This window comes from Colossoma macropomum, unplaced genomic scaffold (genome assembly GCF_904425465.1).
Source record: "Colossoma macropomum unplaced genomic scaffold, Colossoma_macropomum, whole genome shotgun sequence".
Classification (NCBI taxonomy): domain Eukaryota; kingdom Metazoa; phylum Chordata; class Actinopteri; order Characiformes; family Serrasalmidae; genus Colossoma; species Colossoma macropomum.
Genome location: NW_023494803.1, coordinates 15,905,308 through 15,924,822, shown reverse-complemented (window position 1 = coordinate 15,924,822; position 19,515 = coordinate 15,905,308). Strand labels below are relative to the sequence as shown.

Below are 19,515 nucleotides of genomic sequence, written 5' to 3'. Positions count from 1 at the left end.
ATTTAAGCAGGTAACTCGCCAAACTGCACTGGAAACTAGTCTTCTAGGACAGGAGTTGTGAACATCTGGTCAAGTGCATGCAAGTCTTATGCACAAGGGATAAGCACAACTGAAAGGGAAACTATTTGATTTGAATTGTTTGCTAATATTTGGATTTTTAGGTGCTTAGTCTGAGTGTGAGGAATTCTCGCAGTGTTGGCCTTTGTCTCCTGGGAGATTCATGGCATGCTTCTGCAGTTGTTCACATTCAGTGATTTCCCTTGTGGCCATCACGTTTTCTCCATTTGCTTGGTGGGACTACACTGCAAATGCTGCAGTAAGACCAAAACAAGAGGTGCAAAGAGCTGCCTATCTAAAAAGACAGGCAGGCAATGGTACAGATTGACTCCCTGCAAGGCATGAGGAGTAGAGGGGATTTTAAGATTAAGAACACATAAGCAAAGGTAAAATAGAGAGAACTGCGGTAAAGTTTTCTTTTTCTTTCTACTTTGAGAGCCCTTTGACAATATTTGGTCAGTGAAATCCCAAACTGTTGTTTTGATGTATACTCTTGAAATAAAAGATAATATGACATTAAAAAGAGGCAAAACATACAGAATGTGGTATATCATTTTGCAGTAATAGAGATTGTGTTTAATCTATATATCTATGTATATCTATATATAATCTAAACATAATATAAACAAAGCTTGACTTGCTTCATACAATATAATAAAAGTCTTTTATTAAATACATTTCAAATTTTCTAAAGAGAATCAGTTGCCTATTTAAATAACAACTATAAAAGTGCTCCATCAAAAGTAAGTGGAATCTGGTGGTTGGGGATACATTTTGGTGATTTCTCTCTTTGAAAATACTTCCCTGATGGCACGTATATTTGGACAGTCTTAATAGTAGTCATATTTCCACTAGATTGTTTGTTTTCAGGCTGGGTGGTAGGCCTTTGGTACTCCAGCTAGCACATTGTGTATGACAGGATAGCACTGCAACCTTTACAGTGAGCTGTGAAGGTGCTCAGACCAATGACACAGTACAAACATCAAATAAAGCATGAGATCACAGTGTGACTGCATAGTAGACCGTGTGGAACCAGAGCTACTCTGCATATTTAAAACATCTCTGATGAAACTGCAACTCATTTGACTAAAATGCACTGATGGAATGCACTATTTGAAAGTGTCCATGATACTAATATTGCGTGTGATGAATATCATGGTGTACCTTATTTTTAAATATTGGCTCACCGACTGGCTTTTAAGCACAATGAGTTATGCATAATTATGCTACGACATTTTGGTACAGATGTAGCAGCAGCATTCAAATACAGTGCCAGTACACTTATTCATATCATAAAACAGTGACAGATTAGACTAAATCAAAATAATAATAATCAGCTGTTTGCTGATTGCACGCTTTAAGGAAAACTGTCCTGATTCCGAGAAGTTAACATACTGCATAAAATGGTAACCTCCAACAGAGTATCAGATCATATGAAATATAAAGTGATACCGAAAAAACAACTGGAAATCATAATTTTTTTACAATGTAATCCATCCCACCAACTAGGCCACCAGATAGAACTATGAACTACCTCAGGCTGATGACCAAAGTGCTGTGGATTAGTTGCCAAAGAGAGACTCACCTGCGGCCGTGGATGCCCTGAGACCAGGCAGACCAGCTCCAGCGTCTCACCCTCCCGGATCGTATACACCCTCTCACTGTACCGCTCGTCCTCCACGTTGCATGCGTGGCCGGAGTGGATGATGCGAACAGTTGGAGGAGCTTTACAGACGGGAGGAGGTGAAGAAAAACAGAAGGAAGTAAGATAACCACATAAGGATGGGCAATGTGGCAAAAATAACACTAATTCCTGAACACATTTTCACAATATATAATAAGTGATCACACTATTTAGCTTTAAACAGTTCTGGCAAATTTACAAGTAAGAACCAGAAACTACAAGTACAATTTTTTTTAGTTATTTTTTTCTATTTAGTCAATAAGTCAATGTTAACTGGAAATTATGACGCATTTTTCCTGTGCATAAGTCAGAGACACCTCAGTTTTTCTACATTTCTCAAGAAGTAAAAGTTATCCATTTTTCAGGACAGAATTCTGAGTGGAACAGATATAAAATACTTGAGTCTCCAAATCAAGCGTCAGAAAATTTTTCAAAGATACAGAGAAAGTGGGATTCTTCATATCCATGTAAGACCTGATAGACCACCAAAACTGTCACCATCAGATAAACAGTAATTAAGCTGTTAAATCTTTGAAAGAAGAAAATCATGTTCCACTATTGCTTCAGATCCGAAAGATGTGTTTCTGTCCATCCTTCCACTGTGAGAAGACAACTCAACACTATGAGTTTGAAAGGACGTGCAGATGTCAAGAAGCCCTTAGAGAAGGAAAAATCAAACAAAGGAGCTGTTGGGGTTCTGAGAACAATGGACTGACCACTTCACAGTCCAGACCCCAACATCACTGAATGAGTTTGGGATTACTTGGATTGTGAGAAACAGAAAATCCAACCAACTTCTAGGGCTGAACTTAAAAAAGAAAATATAGAAAATATCCCTGCAGATTTCTTTGGAAAACTGAAATCACATTGAAAGTAAGTTAAATACTAAAATACTAAATACTAAAATATATACCATATTTAGTCACTGAGGCTTCTGTGTAATTTTCTGTAATGTTTTATGCTTTTTCTAACACTGAAAAATAAATAGCTTGTACCTGTATTGGACAGAAAAGTTTGATGGAAGATTACAGGAAACAAGAAATATTAAATGTGTTTTAAACGGTAAATTGTGCTTAATATCACCAGGGACATGAACTAACAAGGTAACTTTTTGAAAAAAAAAATCATTTCATGTTGACTAAAAATGTGATATTAATGTGATAATGGCATAAAGGGTAGGCATGTAATCAGCTACTTGTTACTATGCACTTTAGGCAAATGGTTAGTTCTCTACAACTCTATTTTATGATACATGCAGTTTTTAGTACTTGCTGATAACGATACCATAGTAAGTAACCTATTTAAATTAAGCAGTCGTTATAGTAAATGAGTACAATGCACCTTAACAGTTAAACCATTAAAATCTATCTGCATTAGCTAACGTTAGCTGTGTTACATTGGATCGAGCAGCTCTGAAGTGTAGATAAGTGGGTTATCTTCCATGTCAGAAAACCATTTCTGTATAGCTGTAAGCAAAGTATGCTTCATAGATTAGATCCCAAACTTCTCATCTGTCTCTTTCAACAATAGTCTCTGTAGCACTGTGACAGCAAGAATTACATCCAGTAATGCATCTGAGGACTTCACGTTTCGAGTTTTATGTCTTGTTGGAGTCTTCTGATTGGCAGGTTGAGCTGTAGTTGAATGTCCTCTAAGCCAGGCACAAACTGTGTGATTTTGGAAATCTCAAACTGTATGTTTGAACAGACCATCGTGTATGGACAATGTCCTCGACTTATGGGCTCACAGTGTATGAAAATGCTTGGGCAGAATAACACGCTACATGAAATGCTGCTCCTACAGTCTCCGATAGACTTTTTAATACAGCTGTTTAATTCAAAACAACATGCTGCTTGTCCGAGTACCAAGCAAAAACGCTGAGAAACTAAGCTAACACTACAGCGGCTTTGCTAACTTGTGCCACAATGTGCACTACAAGTAAATTCAGATGGTGATGTATATGGTAAAACAATTCGGTCTCTCTACAGCCTGATTAACAAAGACAATTAAAAAAATAGATATTTATTGCTATATCTCCCAACTCTATTCAGTCAAACAGAGTAAAGTTGACATATACAGACTAGCAAAGTTTTTGTGCCTGTTTTGCTAGCTTACGTGTCTCCACTCGTATTGGGGAAGTGGTTGTGATTGTGTGTGTTTAAAAACAGGCTGAAATTGCACAGTGTCTGCCTGGAGAGGCTACACCAAGGCAAAATGTTTAAAGAGATCAACGACTATGCATCCAACTGCCACACTATGTAAGTGGACCCTCGTTTACTGCCAGCTTGAGTAGTTTATTCATTAGTGCAGCCGGGTACACTAGGCTTATGTCACATGGTATCAGGTGGTATCGGAAGTTGGTTTCAGTGTATATTTTACAAGTACAAGTAAATGAGCACAGTATCGGTATCAATACACATGATCTACTCCGAAAAGTGAATCGGAATGTAGTTCATGTCATCAATCAATCAGAACAAAAAACTTGGAAAAGAAATTCAGCCCCAGCCACACAAGGCCAATGTTACAATGCAAATCAAATTCTCAGTTAGTCGTTGCAATCGTTCTCCTCACTGGCAGATGTAATTTACACTACACCAGAGGCTCGCTCCATGCATGCAAATGAATCTGAGACTTGCATGGCCCCCCAAAAATATTACCAACAAACAACAACACCCACATCAAAGCATTATGTTGTTTTACATCACATGGCTGAAGCTAGGCAGCTGATGAAGCAGAGTTCTTCTATTAATGGGTTCGCCACAGAGCAAGAGTAGTGCTCCAGTACACTGCTACACTGATCTGCATTTAGGAAGCATTACCGTGAGGCACGAGCTAAACAGAAGGTTGCACAAACTGCAATATTTTCATTGACGCTCAGTTGATGTTACACGCCAGAGTATAATGGCACACGGGTGGCCGAGGCTTCAGACTCAGAGTTACATTTTAGGGGCATTCTCAAGCCTAAAGAAAATTCAGAGGACTACATATTGTCTCAATCCCCTGCAAACAGTTACGTAAATGTTTCAGGGACAGCGTTTAAAGGCCATAAAACTGTGTTCTGTAAGTAAACATAGGAAACAAGAGTTGACATTGCCTGGAATGGAGACATCGAAAAGATTTAAAAAGGCACACCAGGCTACTGTTGAGCATTTGGGCAACAAATACAAACATCACTGACAAGCATTATGTTGCTACAGTCTACAGTGAACGCCAAAAAAAAAAAGGCAAAAACAAAAGTATCCTCTTCATGTGTGCCAGATGCCTGCTCTGTGCCCTGGCCTAGTTTCTCATTGTCTATTTTTAGAGGAACAGTTCTCCCCTCCCCTCCTATGACTCTGCTAATGTCCTGCTCTGTAACGTGAAGACTTCCTGAGGCAGACACCATTGTACAGGCCCCAAAGGACCGTGCCAAAGGTGGTCTCGGGATCATTATTGGTTAATGAAGCTGCTTCGCGCAACATACGCTTAATGATGGCATTTGGTGTGAAAGAAAAAAAAGGTAATTCCTTATAGATAGGGCTTTATAACTGAATAAAAATGAAGATTTAGAAATGGCTTCACTGCACAGGCAACTACCAAGAGAAAAGTCCAGATAAGTTTATGTGGGGATAGAAAAAGTAACATTAAAATAACTTTAGGCCAAAGCTTAAAACAGAAATTGACTAATTAAAAAAATCCTGCATAATTGAAATGCAAACAGTCAGAGTGGTCTGATGTGAAATGGTTCACTGTTGAAAAACATACCAACATGGATTTATTTACAGTGTTAGTGTTAGGAACCAAGGGTCAATAGATTTGCAACGCAAATGCAGTCATTTTACTTCCTATCCAAAACCACCAGTAAAACGACATGTGTAAGGGTGGGGGGAAAAAATCGATTCTTAGATGCATTGCAATGCGGACATGGACGATTCTGAATCGATTCGCAAATGTCAAAAATCGATTATCTAAATTTTAATTGATAAAGTAATGTTGACGGAATGCAAAAGGCGGAACTGTGCAAAGTGCGGAAGTGCAGTGCCAGGACAGTCTGTGGTGTGCACACTACATTAAAAGCTAGTGCAGGGGTTGCAACCCAAATGGTAATAAGAGTCATTTTGTCTTTTCAACAAAAATCAAACCACCTTGGGAGCCACAACATTTTGAGTCCATTTTACCATCTTGGCTGTACATGTGTCTCAGTACATGCTAATGTACTAGTGTAGGGTAAAAATATAATACAAACAAAAACGCAGACTTACTTTGCTCTACTTTAAGCTTTAGCTCAGCTGTAGCCGCTTTTCTTGCATCACCAACTGGAAACTTTTCCACAAAAGTAGAACAGTTTCTTGTAAAATGTCTCTCAATGTTCTACTTTTTATGAGGCTGAAGTCACTTCTTAAATGCTGCACCATTTAAGATAGAACGGACAAATTCAAACAAGAAGCTGGTGAATTAGAAGCTGACTTCGGCTTCACGTTTTTTTGGTGTTTAATAGTTTCTCGTTCCAGACTAAATGTATCAGGAAACCAGCTGGAGTGATTATAACGTTAATAAGACCGTCTCCAAATTATCAATGTTCATCTTAAATCTTTCTCTTTGCCTTTTCATTAGCTACTAGCTAAGTGGACTAGCAGTTATAGGCTACATTAATTCCAGCGTTTAAGATCATTTATTGTTAAAACTGTGTTTGAACGATCAGCAGAGAAATCTAATTCTGATGTGGAGCCACGACCGGCCAGTAAAAGAGGTTGCAGACGCTTGAGCTAGTGTACTGGCTTCTGTGGAGTTGATGGTGAAAACCATATTACATGTTTCCATCCATTTTCAGTCCGGTTGTAGTTGCTGCCAACCAGAGGACCATCAATCAAGCGATGTCAGAGCTTCCACCCAACTTGGAAAGGACGAAGCAAACTACAAACTCTATTGCAACTTTTATTGCCAAGGATTTGCATCCTTACAAGTACTTTGCTTTAAAAGTTCCAAGTTGTCACACAGTGAGAAAAAAAAAATACTGTATAGAAAAAAAGATGCATCAAGATGCATTGATAATCGTTTTATAATCACATCGCAGCCCTCTGAATCGCAATCGAACCGAATCTTGAGGTGCCTAGAGATTCCCACCCCTAGACATGTGTCTATGTTTATATACCAATCAACCACCTCCTTGTTTCTACACTTACTGTCCATTTCATCAGCTCCGCTTAGATATAGGAGCACTCTGTGGTTCTACAATTACAGACTGTAGGCCATCTGTTGCTCTGTAGACATTGTTAGCCCCCTTTTACCCTGTAACAGGCCAAAATCCTATCTCAAAACTACTGTAAAACAATTTTTCAGACATCAGTCAGCGTATTCATGCAATAGCTTTCTGTAGTGTAGCTTTTAAACTTAAAATCTGGTCCCTATCACTGCTGTGAACAATTCTGACTTCAGAAGTTTCTCTAGAACAGATCATTTCAAATTAAACTACTCTGAATGACTGTTAACATGTTAATCATTTAATAACACAAAAATATGATTTAATAACAAAACATGGTGGATTTCCTTTTTAATACATCAAAATACAACATATATACAGGTCTCAGTTCATTCTCCTATATTAGCAGTTCAAGGAGTGAATAGTACTTTGAACTGTCCCTTCCTGGAATACTGTTTGGTGTCTCAGAAAATCCTTCTTGGCTTGCAAGTTGTGCTTTCCTGCCTAGATCAATCAAATCAGCAGACGCGTGATTGCCTTGTCCACTCTGGAAGCTGATTCGGATGTTGAGCCACAAGGCCGCGTTACCAGTTCGAAGGAATGGCTCAGGAAATTGGAACGTTTTCAGATTTGCCCTCCCAGTCATACACACTTTGATTTCAACCGTAATCTCTCCTCTTGCATTCCAAAAACAAAAGAAAAAACAACCCAGCTTTATATGCACCACAATTTCTCTTCCACAGTTTTATCACAAAGATTTATGGTCAGTGACTAATGCAATTAACCTCTGCTACATTTGCACTGATTACAGATGGTTAATCCCTGACAAGCAAACACACTGGGGAGTAACGAGGGCTTACTGTAATTAAATAAATGGACAGGTGTCAATAAACTAATTGAGCAGAGCCTGTGGGATAAAATGGGTAAATATGCACAGCTTTGGTGGCCAACTGAATTTGGTGGAACTTGTGGCCCACAGTTCGTTTCCACATTCACAATCCATTCATTCATCCCAAAGAAAGCCTGCATTGAAACACTGCTTGATAAACAATTTCCAAATCAGTCAAATGTATTTGAAGAAAATGTCTTAAACTAGTTTAGGAATCATTCATGTTGGAAGCAACACACTATACATGCATTTCTGTATGATAAACTTATTATATTTTTTTAGATTAAATTTTCACTGTACTACATTAGTGATGATTAATTACGGTTGATCTGAAACATCTTAGAATGCCACATGACTGTATTAAAAACTCCAGGCAGTATTTTCACTGCAGTGATTCAGTGATTTTTAACGAAAAAAGGATCTGTTTGTTAAACCATTCTTATTTTAGCCCAGACTGTATTTTCAATACACACAATAAAGGGCAGCCAATCAGAACAGTTATGACGTATGACATTTGTGTGGATTAATGTACCAAAAATCGTCACAAGTGGACCTCCAGGGGAAAAAAACAAAATTCTAGAAATATTACGTCATGAGTCCTTTAAAAACTACTACACTTAAATTAGCTTTTTATAATTGCAGCACTTCACTTAAGATGGGCAGGCTATTGTGCTCAAAGTACTCCAACACACTACTACCCCACAGGAAGATGCTAGCTGCTCAATACCGATACCTAGTATCGGATTGGTGCCATCTCTAATAACACAGATTAAAATATGATGCCTTATACAGTCAGCTAACTCCAGTCATAACAATGTCTGAATGAACTTAGTGTGGCAAGATGATACAGAAGCTGCATTAAAAAGTGTTTTTTTTTTTCACCAACTTAATGTCTTAGAGCCTGCCATTGCAGATAGCTCTATTTTAGATGCAAAAATGCTTTCAGTACAGCCTTAATACTGAAGGGCACAGTTGGACTTTAATCCCCTTTTATTGTATAGCTCCCTTTTGCTCAATCTCTCTAATCAGACATGGACAGAGGAGGATAATAGCCCCGATTGGATGGAGTGAGCCGTTGGCCCTCTGATAATCACTTTGATACACATGGCATGACAACTGCTGTTGCCTGAGAACCAGCAGCCTGCAAGCTCCTGTCATGTGGATTAACCCCCAGCTAACCTGGCAACCCGCTCGTCCGCATCATGCGGCGTGTTTTACAGGCCCTGAGGGAAGCATAGAGGTGAGAGAGCATATTTCCATATCGTATCCCGCTCTCATAATTCCATAATCGGTACAGAATTGGAGAAAATGGTAGAAAACCAACGTCTCCCAGCCTCACACATGCCTGGTTCAAGCTCTCTCAGACAAAGAGCATCCAGTCAGAGACGATTAGCGGCCAGGTCTTGGGCCTGTCATTTGGTCGAGCATTTAGTTTGATGGCTAATAGGGCAAGAGAGGTGCTAGGCTGGATGGCACAGGACTCTCTGTGCCTGCCAGGCTTGATGCCCAATGGAATTTCTTTCCTCCTTCATTTGTAGAGGAGCCCAACTGAGCACGCATGTCAGAACGACTCATTACTTTTTATTAACGTGGCACTAATTTGGTAAGTGCTATATAGGCATTCGGATGTGGGTTGACAATGCTGTTTCAAATATCCTATTATTCAAATGATTAATATTAATCATACTGGATGTGGTTCATCAAGGAGTGGGTTGCTGGGGACCTGAGAAGAAAAAAGTAATGAAATTTATGACTGTACAAAATGTCCTGCATTGTTAAAGGGATGTGTATTTTTTCTGAGCGATAAAGAAATAACAAATATCAACTTCAAACCATGCCAAATAGGGATTAAAATATAATCCTTTCTGAAAGCATCTTTTCATGCACTGATGAAGGTTTTAGAAGACGATTAATTGTGCACAGAAAAAATGGCTTATTGTTTGTAATTGTGGACCTACTAGAAGTACCAAGAAGTGTCTAATAAAGTGGCCAGTACACTACCACTTAAGTAAATGTATAATAAATTCAGTATTCTTGTTCTGTGTCATTTCATAGCTTTCAAATAATTTGTAGAATGCTGTAAAAACAAAAACATTTCAGCTCAAAATAATGAACGTAGCTGTAGATGATAATTAAATGGCTAAATCAATCCTAGATCAAATCCTGAGGATCAGGTTATGTACAAACTAGATAAGTAATTTACAAAAACCCCCAAATAAATAAAAATATTGAATAAAACAACTAAATGTATTGATGTCTAGTTTCTATGATTTATATCTACACAGTAAAAAATTATTACTATAAATATAAAAACAGATATTCATACAACATATGGTTCCAAACTGAATGGTATTTTAAATGTCTGGTGTTTAACAAGGAGTCAGTGTCACTGATGTAAAGTACTGTAGGACCAAAAGCTAACTGAACTCTAACAGCGACCCCTGTGGAGAATCTTCAGCCTGTTAAAGGCTGAAGGTGAGTGAGTGATCGAGCGAGTGAGTGAGTGAGTGCGTGACAAGCCTGGTCCATGAGGTCCTTTGCATCTAAAAACCCCAACAACACACTCATAGCAGCACAACAAACTCTACTATATCCCTCCCATGCTGGTGTCACATGCTGAGAATGATCCACAACACAAACAATATCTGGTCAGCACTGATCCTGTGATGGCCCTTTTCCATTTATGTGTAGAAGGTGGCTGATAAATTGTGTATAGCAAAATATGGGCTCCAGTCAACACAACTACAAAGCCAAAAAAAGAACAGGGACTCTTCAGCTTGAAGGAATTTAGTTGGCCTCCCTGTAGGAGAACTCTTTTTGGTGTTTGCTTCTGACTTTACAGAAGGGCTGTTCACAAAAATGGAATAGTTCCCCTGAAAAAGAGAGTGTTTTTGCCCACAGTGGATAAAGATTGTTCCCAGTATCTCAAGTGAATTGTTCAGTTCCCATGTGGTTTTGAAGTAACCACCAACATAAATTTTACCTGACAGTAAAGGGTTCTCTAAACCATACACTCAAAGTACAGTGGTGCTAGAAAGTTTGTGAACCCTTTAGAATTTTCTGAATTTCTACATACACTAAATGGCCAAGAATATGTGGACACTGCTCCTACTTAGAAGGAATTTCTACTCACATAACTGCTTCAACTCAGTAATGTTTACTGGGATTTCTTGCATGAACTCCACAGTTTAGGTCCTGCTAGAACATTTCTACTTCCATAAGGTGACCAATCTTTGGTAAATTGACTGGTGTTTTTAGGGTTGTTGTCTTGCTGTTAGACCCACCTTCCATTGAGCTGATACAATTCCAACTCCATAGTAGCATTGAATAATGGCAAGCTGTCCTGGTCCAACGGCAGCAAAACAGCCCCAAACTCTGTTACTGCCACCATCACATTACACAACTGGGATGAGGTTCTTATGCTGGAATGCTGGAAAACATATTGATTCTCATCTAAGCCATAAAGTTCTAGTGTTGCAACACCGTCCACATAACATTCTCTCAGCACTCTTCTGGCTCACCTAGGTGGTCTGTAGAAAACTTTCGACAGGTAGCAATGTTCTTCAAGACCAGTGGCTTCGTACCTGCTATCATTTCATACACAATATTTTTGTTCAGTGTTTGCCTAGTAGACTGAAACACTGACATTAACCAGTGAAAGACAGGCCTGTTAATCCTTAGATGTTACTCTATGGTTTTCTGTAATCTCTGAGAATATTATACGCCTTGGTTTCCCCTTTACTGAACTCAGTATTAGAGGATTACACACTTTTGCCAACAAAAACATTCAATGTTGGATCACTGTGTTCAAAAAATTATGCAAATCTGTATAATTGTTTGTGTTTTTTGTTTTAGTGGATTCTCTTCAAAGACTTTCTAGTACCACTGTAGAAGCCTTGGCGATACCTTTTTCCACTAGCACAGATCATGCTTCATTCTAGGTACAGTGACAGTGCTAAAAGGTAGCAATATTAAAGCCTGCAGGTCTCTAGTATTTAACTGAGTAGTTCTCATTTCCAGGCATTTCTCATTTTCTCTGATCTACCACACCAGACTCAAGTTCATAAAGGGGATGAACTATAACCTTAAGAACTGTGCAAAAATGCTAAAATGTGCAGTACATGGTCCTCCAGACCTGGCACAGAGAACTATTATTGTAATCTTCTTTTTTTTTTTTTAACCATGACAGGATCTGAACCTATGCCTTGCAGTTACAGATCTGATGCAATTTTACACTGCACTGCTGCCACAGCTCATATGACAAATTATGCATGCAAATTATGGTCACTCAGTACTGTATATTTAACTTCAACACTTTTTCTTAAATCTACAGTTTACATTCACATTCATTGTTGTTACTTTTGTGCTGGCTGTTATACGAATCAAACATGACTGATGTTCAGTTTTGTACTGATTAACCACCAAAACTTCCATTAGCATTCCACTGCTGAAACTGAAGCAAGATGCATCTGGGGGCATAAAACTGTGGTCAGTGGTCTGTACATTCCATTAGAGTGGGCTACAAAAACTACACAGGACATTTTAGGCATTCTACTCCACAAGAACCTTCAGATCATAGACTCTGTGCTACAAGCCTAGGATTTTCCCTATAACCCTACGTTCTCTGCCCTGAACTTTCTTATTCTTAAGCCTCTGAGCCTCTATGGTTACACTGACTGCATTTTAATTGACTCTGAAGTCTGTGTTTGTGACCTCTTGTATAGCTTGTACACTCTTAGCAACAAGGGTTCTATATAGTACCAAAAAGCATTATTTGGCTTGTAACAATAGTGGAACCCTTTTTGGTGCTATACAGAACCTTTTTAAAAAAGGTTCTACATAGAATCATCAGCAGCACATTATCCAACAATCTGAAGAATGCTTTCATGATGCAAAGAATCCTTTAATCTCGCAAAGGGTTATTTGAGTGCTCATCGTTCCAGTTTCTTTACTAAAGAACCTTTTGAAGAACCATCTTTTTTTAAGAGTGTATACTTGGCAGGAAATGCTGGATCACCTGATTTCCAGACCGCAACTGCTAAAAATAATAATAACAATAAAACATTCTGCACTTTAGAATAATTTGTGTAGAAGAGAGGCATGTGTGCTTGTTTAAGAATGGAGTTTGTATTTTTATATTTTCAAAATCCGCAGCAGTTGTGCACTGTACACAAGTAGTGAACACAGCATCATTGCAGTGAGCTGAACACTGGCCGCTTTGGGGATGCGGAAAAGGAACTGACAGGTTGAAGTTGAGGTGCAAAGAAAGAAAGTCTACTCACAGTTACAGGCCAGTTCCCAGCCCCAAAGCGTCCATGATTTGATGTGCCAATTATATGTATATATTGTTATCTCTCACCTCATTGTAGCACTTGTACAACATGTTCTGTTTCTAAATTAATAAAATAAATAAATAAATAAAGGCAAATCATTTTGCATAAATTTCAGCACCCTCACCCTAAACAGGCCATCTCTAGTTTCTGCAGCCACATGCTCTCAGTGTGCTGTACTCACTTCACTATGAATGCCACCAAAAATAACTTATTCATCTTTATTATTGTTATGATGACTAAAAACCGACTATGTTTTACTACAAAGTGAGAATAATTAAGCCTGTTTAATTGAATTTAGTACAGTGCAGTTTGTGAAACACTGAATAAACATCCTTGTAGTAGCAGGTTTATTACTATGATTATAGTATTATATAGGTGGCATATAGATTAAATAGGTGGCACTACAGGTTATATTTTGCCTGTTCTAACTTATTAAACCCCAAAACTCTGTCATGGTCTTGGGCCCACCTCACAGCCTTATTAAAGGCATGTACAGGCAAACAGTGACTCTCATTATCTTGCTGCAGCTGTTTGCAGTTACATAAGCTAGGCTAGTGCTGCTTCTGCAAAGCATCTACCTTGTCATAAAGATGTACAAGAGTTGGTCAGATATGCGGCTAAGTAACAGGACTGGACAATATATCGAATATCAATACACTGATATAATTTAGATTTTTTTTTTTGGAGGTATAAAATTTAGCAACATTGTGAATATAATAATCTTCATGCACCTCATTATATGCATTTCAAGCATTTATTTGAGTTTCCTGAAACCCATGACAGTCACGTGACCCCTCTTCATCCCTCGAGCATGAGTGTGTTGAGTCTCATTAACAAAATACAAATCTTAAGCGATAATGTAAAGCATCTAAAGCAGATTGACAGTGCAATGGGTGACACCACTGCCCTGCGAACATAGATACTTTTCAGGGTTCAATTCCCCATTCAGACAGGAATACGGACAAGAATTTATTTGCTTCCCATATTAAGTGGCTCTGGATAAGAAGGTCTTCTAAAAATGTACTTAGAGAGACACAAAGTGGGTAAATTAGTAGGATAATAAAATTGTTCATTTCTGCATTCAATATTTGAAGCTACATCATGAGTATTGTTTCACAACAAAAAAGAATGGCCTTTTATTTTCTTAAAAGGGACTAATCCTATTTAACTCCTATTTAAATCCTATTTCCATTTTTTTTCTGAATAAGAACAGCTATTTCTTCTTAACAAACAAGTTTAAGTTGTGCAATGAGTCCTTCTTGTTCTTTTTTTAAAATAAAACACACAGTGTAATAGTAGTAAATCTGTTTAAAAATAAAACACTGGATATTTACCTTTATAATGCTCCAGAAATGCTCCAATTCTATTTCATGCTGTAAATAAATTATGCACAGAATCTTTTGTAGAAGTAAATAAAGTATCCTGTCTTGCTGGCCATAAAAATAAATGTCCTGGCCACAAGGATGCAAAAATGACAAATTCCTTTCCAACAAACAGACATGTAATATGATTCCCTAGGATTCACCTGCCCATTTCCTGCTGCACGCTGACATTCTCAAAACCTCTGTGATGTAAAAGTGGTCTTTTCTGATTTTCTCATAACTTTCAAGCTCTTTCCTGTTGACCATAAAAACTGTTCTGATGTCCAGCAAGACCTTCTGGAGAAGTACAAAGGTTAAGCTGGATTTGGGCTTCTCAAACAGATACCTCATTTAAAAAAAATCCTTAAAACATTAAGGAGCCACAATACACCTGTTAGAAAATAGGATTAGTCAATTTGAGAGAATATTGGCTCAGAAATGCCTTTAAAATGGATTTTTAGTTATGAAGCCATTCTGAACTCATGGTGTAGCTTCAAATATTACATGTAGAAATGAATAATTCACGAATTTGCTAGAAATGTTGGAAGACTTCATAAAAGTTTAATTTTGCAAAAATTATTTTGGAAACTGACAGAAAGATTTACCTCCAAAGATGAAATATTGAACAGCCTGACATCCTCCAAAGTAACCTGGTGTAGACATTAGCATGAAACCAGCCAATTTAAAGTGAAATATTATTTATAACCTGTTAGTATTTCAGCTCAGCTCTGCTCAGCTAAGCAGTCATTGTGTGAACATAACCTGATATGGCAAATTTTACAAATTTATACCTAAAAAAAGAACTAGAGCACACCTTTAAAAATTATATTGGCTGCAGAATTAAATTGTAGCTTTTGCTCGAATTTTTGTTAAGAAAATCACAGAGCATTATCAAGACATTGACATTCTCTTTTGAATACAGTGAGGCTAATAAGAGTGCTATATGACTTCAACATGTCATGGCTGTAGATTTCGTATGTGTCAAAAAAGGTGTGGCAATGTGTTCATCAAAGTATCAATACATTTACTTACTGAGCAACATAAAAGCCTCAAAGGCTCAAATTACACCTCAGAAGAAATAACTCTCACCACTGACTGATAGGTCTTGCTAGGTTGGGTTTAACAGAATATATTGTCTTGGTGGTTAAACTTTATTTATTTTATCCAATAAATGTTAAATTTTGCAAATAAACAAGTAATTGTTCATTAAAGTGTGTTTGTAGAGGATGTGTACTTATTTTAATGTATAAAATTAGCAAAACATGCAATTTTGCCCAGGGCACCCACATGTGACCATATACATTAAATATATGATCAATGGTTCCAATTCCTCTGCGATAGTAGCCCCCTGCTCCTGTTATCCTTCATACATCTTGTGAATTTTTGTTACAGTGAAGGCTCTGAAGGAAAATCTAGCTTTCTACTTCGCTATTGCTTTTGTTTATTTGCTGCTCCTTAATTTATCCACAGGTCTCCTGCGAGCACTGTCCAGTGTAATCTGGTGAAGGTACTGCTTTTAAGCCATTTAAAAGCTGAATTCTACAATCATAGATTCCATCTTTGCAACATACAGCAGAAGTGCAGCTGGGCTTCAGCCCATCAAACTATGAAAATTAGTTAAATGAATAAAGTAGACGTTAAACAAAGCAGTGCTGTTAATAATAACATTAACACATATTTTGTAGAGTGTCCTTGGGAGCTTTGAAATGTGATATAAAATCTGGAAATGCAGCTTCATAGCAGGTCCCATAAGCAGTACATACTGTGGATGAAATGCACAGTGCTACAGAGAAAACGAATAGAGGCTGCTGCCAAGAACTAACAAGTCCAATTCGGATTGGATTAGTTTATCAGAGACTTCTGTGAAAAAAAATAATCACACATCTCCTATAAATAAAACTCATGTATCAGAAAGGTTTTGGGGTGTTATTTCTATGAACCTGGATGTGGTCATGTGATCATTCTTTGTCTGAAAAGTTGATGATTTGAGAAAGTCTTTGATGATTGTGTAGCTGTATGTGAACATAAAGCGCTTTACACATGTTGCTGTCATGAAAATCACCCCTTTAATAACCCGCGAGATCTTGCTTCTCTGACACACTTTGTTTCTCCTTCAGCTAATGTTCTCCCAGTGTAGAGGGGATGGAGAAGATGTTCTAACACCTAGAACAAGTAAATGGTTGAAAGACATTGAAAACATCCACTGTTTTGCAATTTGGAAAATATGCATGCTAGAAGACCAGATATGGCAGCAGTGACAGCAGCAACATTTGTTTTTTTGCAAAGCAATGCAACATCTGCCTGCAAAATCTACAGAGTCCACAAAAGTCACAGGGGTTTGTATCTTATTTAGTAATTCTGTCTATAACTTCTTCAGAGAAGAAGGAAGAAAAACACTAAAATGGCCAATCTGTATGGAAATAAAATCGCTGAATAGACCCTGTAAGAGGAAATTTCCCCAAATCCCATATGAATTTAATCCCATTTGAATAGGGCTATAGTTCCACCTTTGCTGTATCTGATTGGTTCTGGGCTTTTGATATGTGCATGTGCGCATGTATGTGTTTACTGCATCTGATAATATGGAAGCCAAAGTGACAGTACAAAGTTATCTCTGACAATTATGAAATTATCTCTGATCAGCTCTGCAAATCTCCGCAGCTGGAGCTGGGGTTGCCGAGTGCATATCTGTACATTGCACATTTCAATCACTCCATAGAGATTCCACCGCCTCCTGCCCCAGCGCTCCACTTTACAAGCGCAGCGCTTTGGCGACTCAAAATGCAGAAACACATAACTGGCACAAAGTCGTCCCGCTGCGCAAAAACAAACCCCGTTGATTTTTCATCGCTGCCATCAAACCCTTCTGAGTCCAGACCTGTTTGAACACAATACCTGATCATGAGGGGCCAGTAATGAAATTTGAAAAAGCTGCTTATGGCTTAGAGAAGAGCTAATCCCCTAATGCAGCATGCTGTCCACATGAAAAGTGATGATTAGATTAAGGCTCTGATTCACCAGTGCTGTCACTTGAATTCACTTAATGTGAAGGGTGGATAGAAAAAGAAGAAAGATGACAACCTCATTGTCTCCCTTTAACCACTTCAAATAACCAAATTTACATTTTACGGATTTTTCTTTTGCTGTTGCTGTGACTGTCATTGGATCGGTTTAAAGGGGAATTCCACAGATTTTGTAAAATTTCTGTATAATTTAACTAATGACATGTAAACAAGTCATTTAGAGGTGCTTTGATGTGAAGTGGCTCACTGTAGAGAAACATACCATCTCAAATTTCTTTACAGTGGAGGTGATGGGGGCCATGCGCTGAAATGTCAACAACACAAATACAGCCATTTTATTTACTACCCAAGACTACCAGTTAACCTACATGTGTTCTGACTATTTATATGTAAAGTTGATGACGCTAAAATAGTGCTAAATCTTAAAAATATGTTTTCTGGGCACTACTTTGCCTTACAATGCCCTGCATGTACTCTCCACCATCTTAAAACATGCCTCAGGTATCACACAGTGCATTCATAACCATTTCATGTGATTACTTCCTGTGAGGGAGCTTTTATAGGCATTACACACTTCAGATGTCTGGCTCCTATCGCCACTACTGTGAACAATTCTGACTCAGTCAGTTTCTCTAGAACTGAGTGTTTTCACATAATGAATTTTGAACAGTAAGTGAAATTTCCCTTTCAGGCTTGTTTAAGAGTACAAACTCTGGTGTTCCCATTGGATTGATTATTATGCATCACAATCAATAGGTAAGTGAGAGAATTCCTTTTTCATAGATAATTTATTGACACGTTAAACAGATGGCTGAAATTCCACTGCAGCACTATGAAAGTGAACACAGCCCCATCCCAAGGTCTGCTACATGTATGCAGCTTATGATGTAATCTTTCAGTCAATAAGCCAAGAGAGTCCAAAATTATGTAAAATGGCGATAAATACAACATAGAATGCATTTGATATTCTATTTTATCCCAAATGTTCTACTCAGAGAAACAAATGTTTTATCCCAAATGTTCTACCCAGAGAAAAATTTCACAAGTCCTTTGTGAAAATCTGTATACTCACTTGAGGGCACCTTAAAAGCCTTCCTAAATGGTAAAATACTTTAAATGTTACGATATGATTCAGGAGAGACAGACATTCCCTGGATATCTGACTTTATTGTGCTTTGCTTGATATAAGTCCAGTCTGAACATTGGTCTACTGAGGGCTACAAATGGATATATCTACAGCAGTGATTTCAGTCCGCTGTTTTTCACCCTCCTTTGCACATGGGGCTCACTTATGCTGATGATCATTTTATGAAGAATTATAATCTCCTCTGAAGTACAACAGTGCATCACATTTAAGCAAATTTATAAAAGTGCACTGTCACTGCGCAAAAACAAAAGCTATTCAGAGCAGTTCCCGTCTCAGTCTTCTTTAAAATGGCGGTGATGATGTCTACAACACAAACATAGCCATTTTATTTACTATCCAAAACTACACAGGTCTTCTGAATTTTACAAGTTCATGAAGGTAAAATACAATAGAGGTAAATATGAAAGAAAACAAAAAATGTTTTCTATAGGGAATATTTTGCTTTACAATTTACCCCTGCATGTACCTCTCCACAATAAATGGGTTTAAAAATTCGCTTAGTCCAAAAGTGTGTCCCAAACCTATGGTAAAATAATGTATCAGGCATCAGATAACACATTTGTAACCATTAAACACTTTGGAAGTTTCACTGAAACAATTTCGTTTCTCTAGCACAAACCACTCACACAATTACTTAATAAAGCAGATTTTTTTTATTATTTTAAATAAAGAGTTTTTGAAAGTTTAGTATGCTACCTATATTTCGTCAGGATTTTGTCTGCATTGGAAATTCCAGCTTGAATTTTTTTCTAAAAAAATGTTTATTCTCTAAAGCATTTCTTTTACACTTTTTAAAGCTTCTGTATGTCCGCTTCTGAAGTAAAAAAGGTTACTTCACATAC

General features: G+C 37.7%; 1 protein-coding gene across 1 annotated transcript in view; it reads right to left on the bottom strand.

Annotated features, from left to right (window-relative positions):
- mdga2a (MAM domain containing glycosylphosphatidylinositol anchor 2a) overlaps nt 1–19,515 on the bottom strand; it is a 207,559-nt gene that overhangs the window by 144,077 nt on the left and 43,967 nt on the right. The window contains exon 2 of the mRNA XM_036593740.1: nt 1,643–1,782. Within this exon, the coding sequence (XP_036449633.1) occupies nt 1,643–1,782 (140 nt within the window). The remainder of the gene's footprint in view (nt 1–1,642; nt 1,783–19,515) is intronic.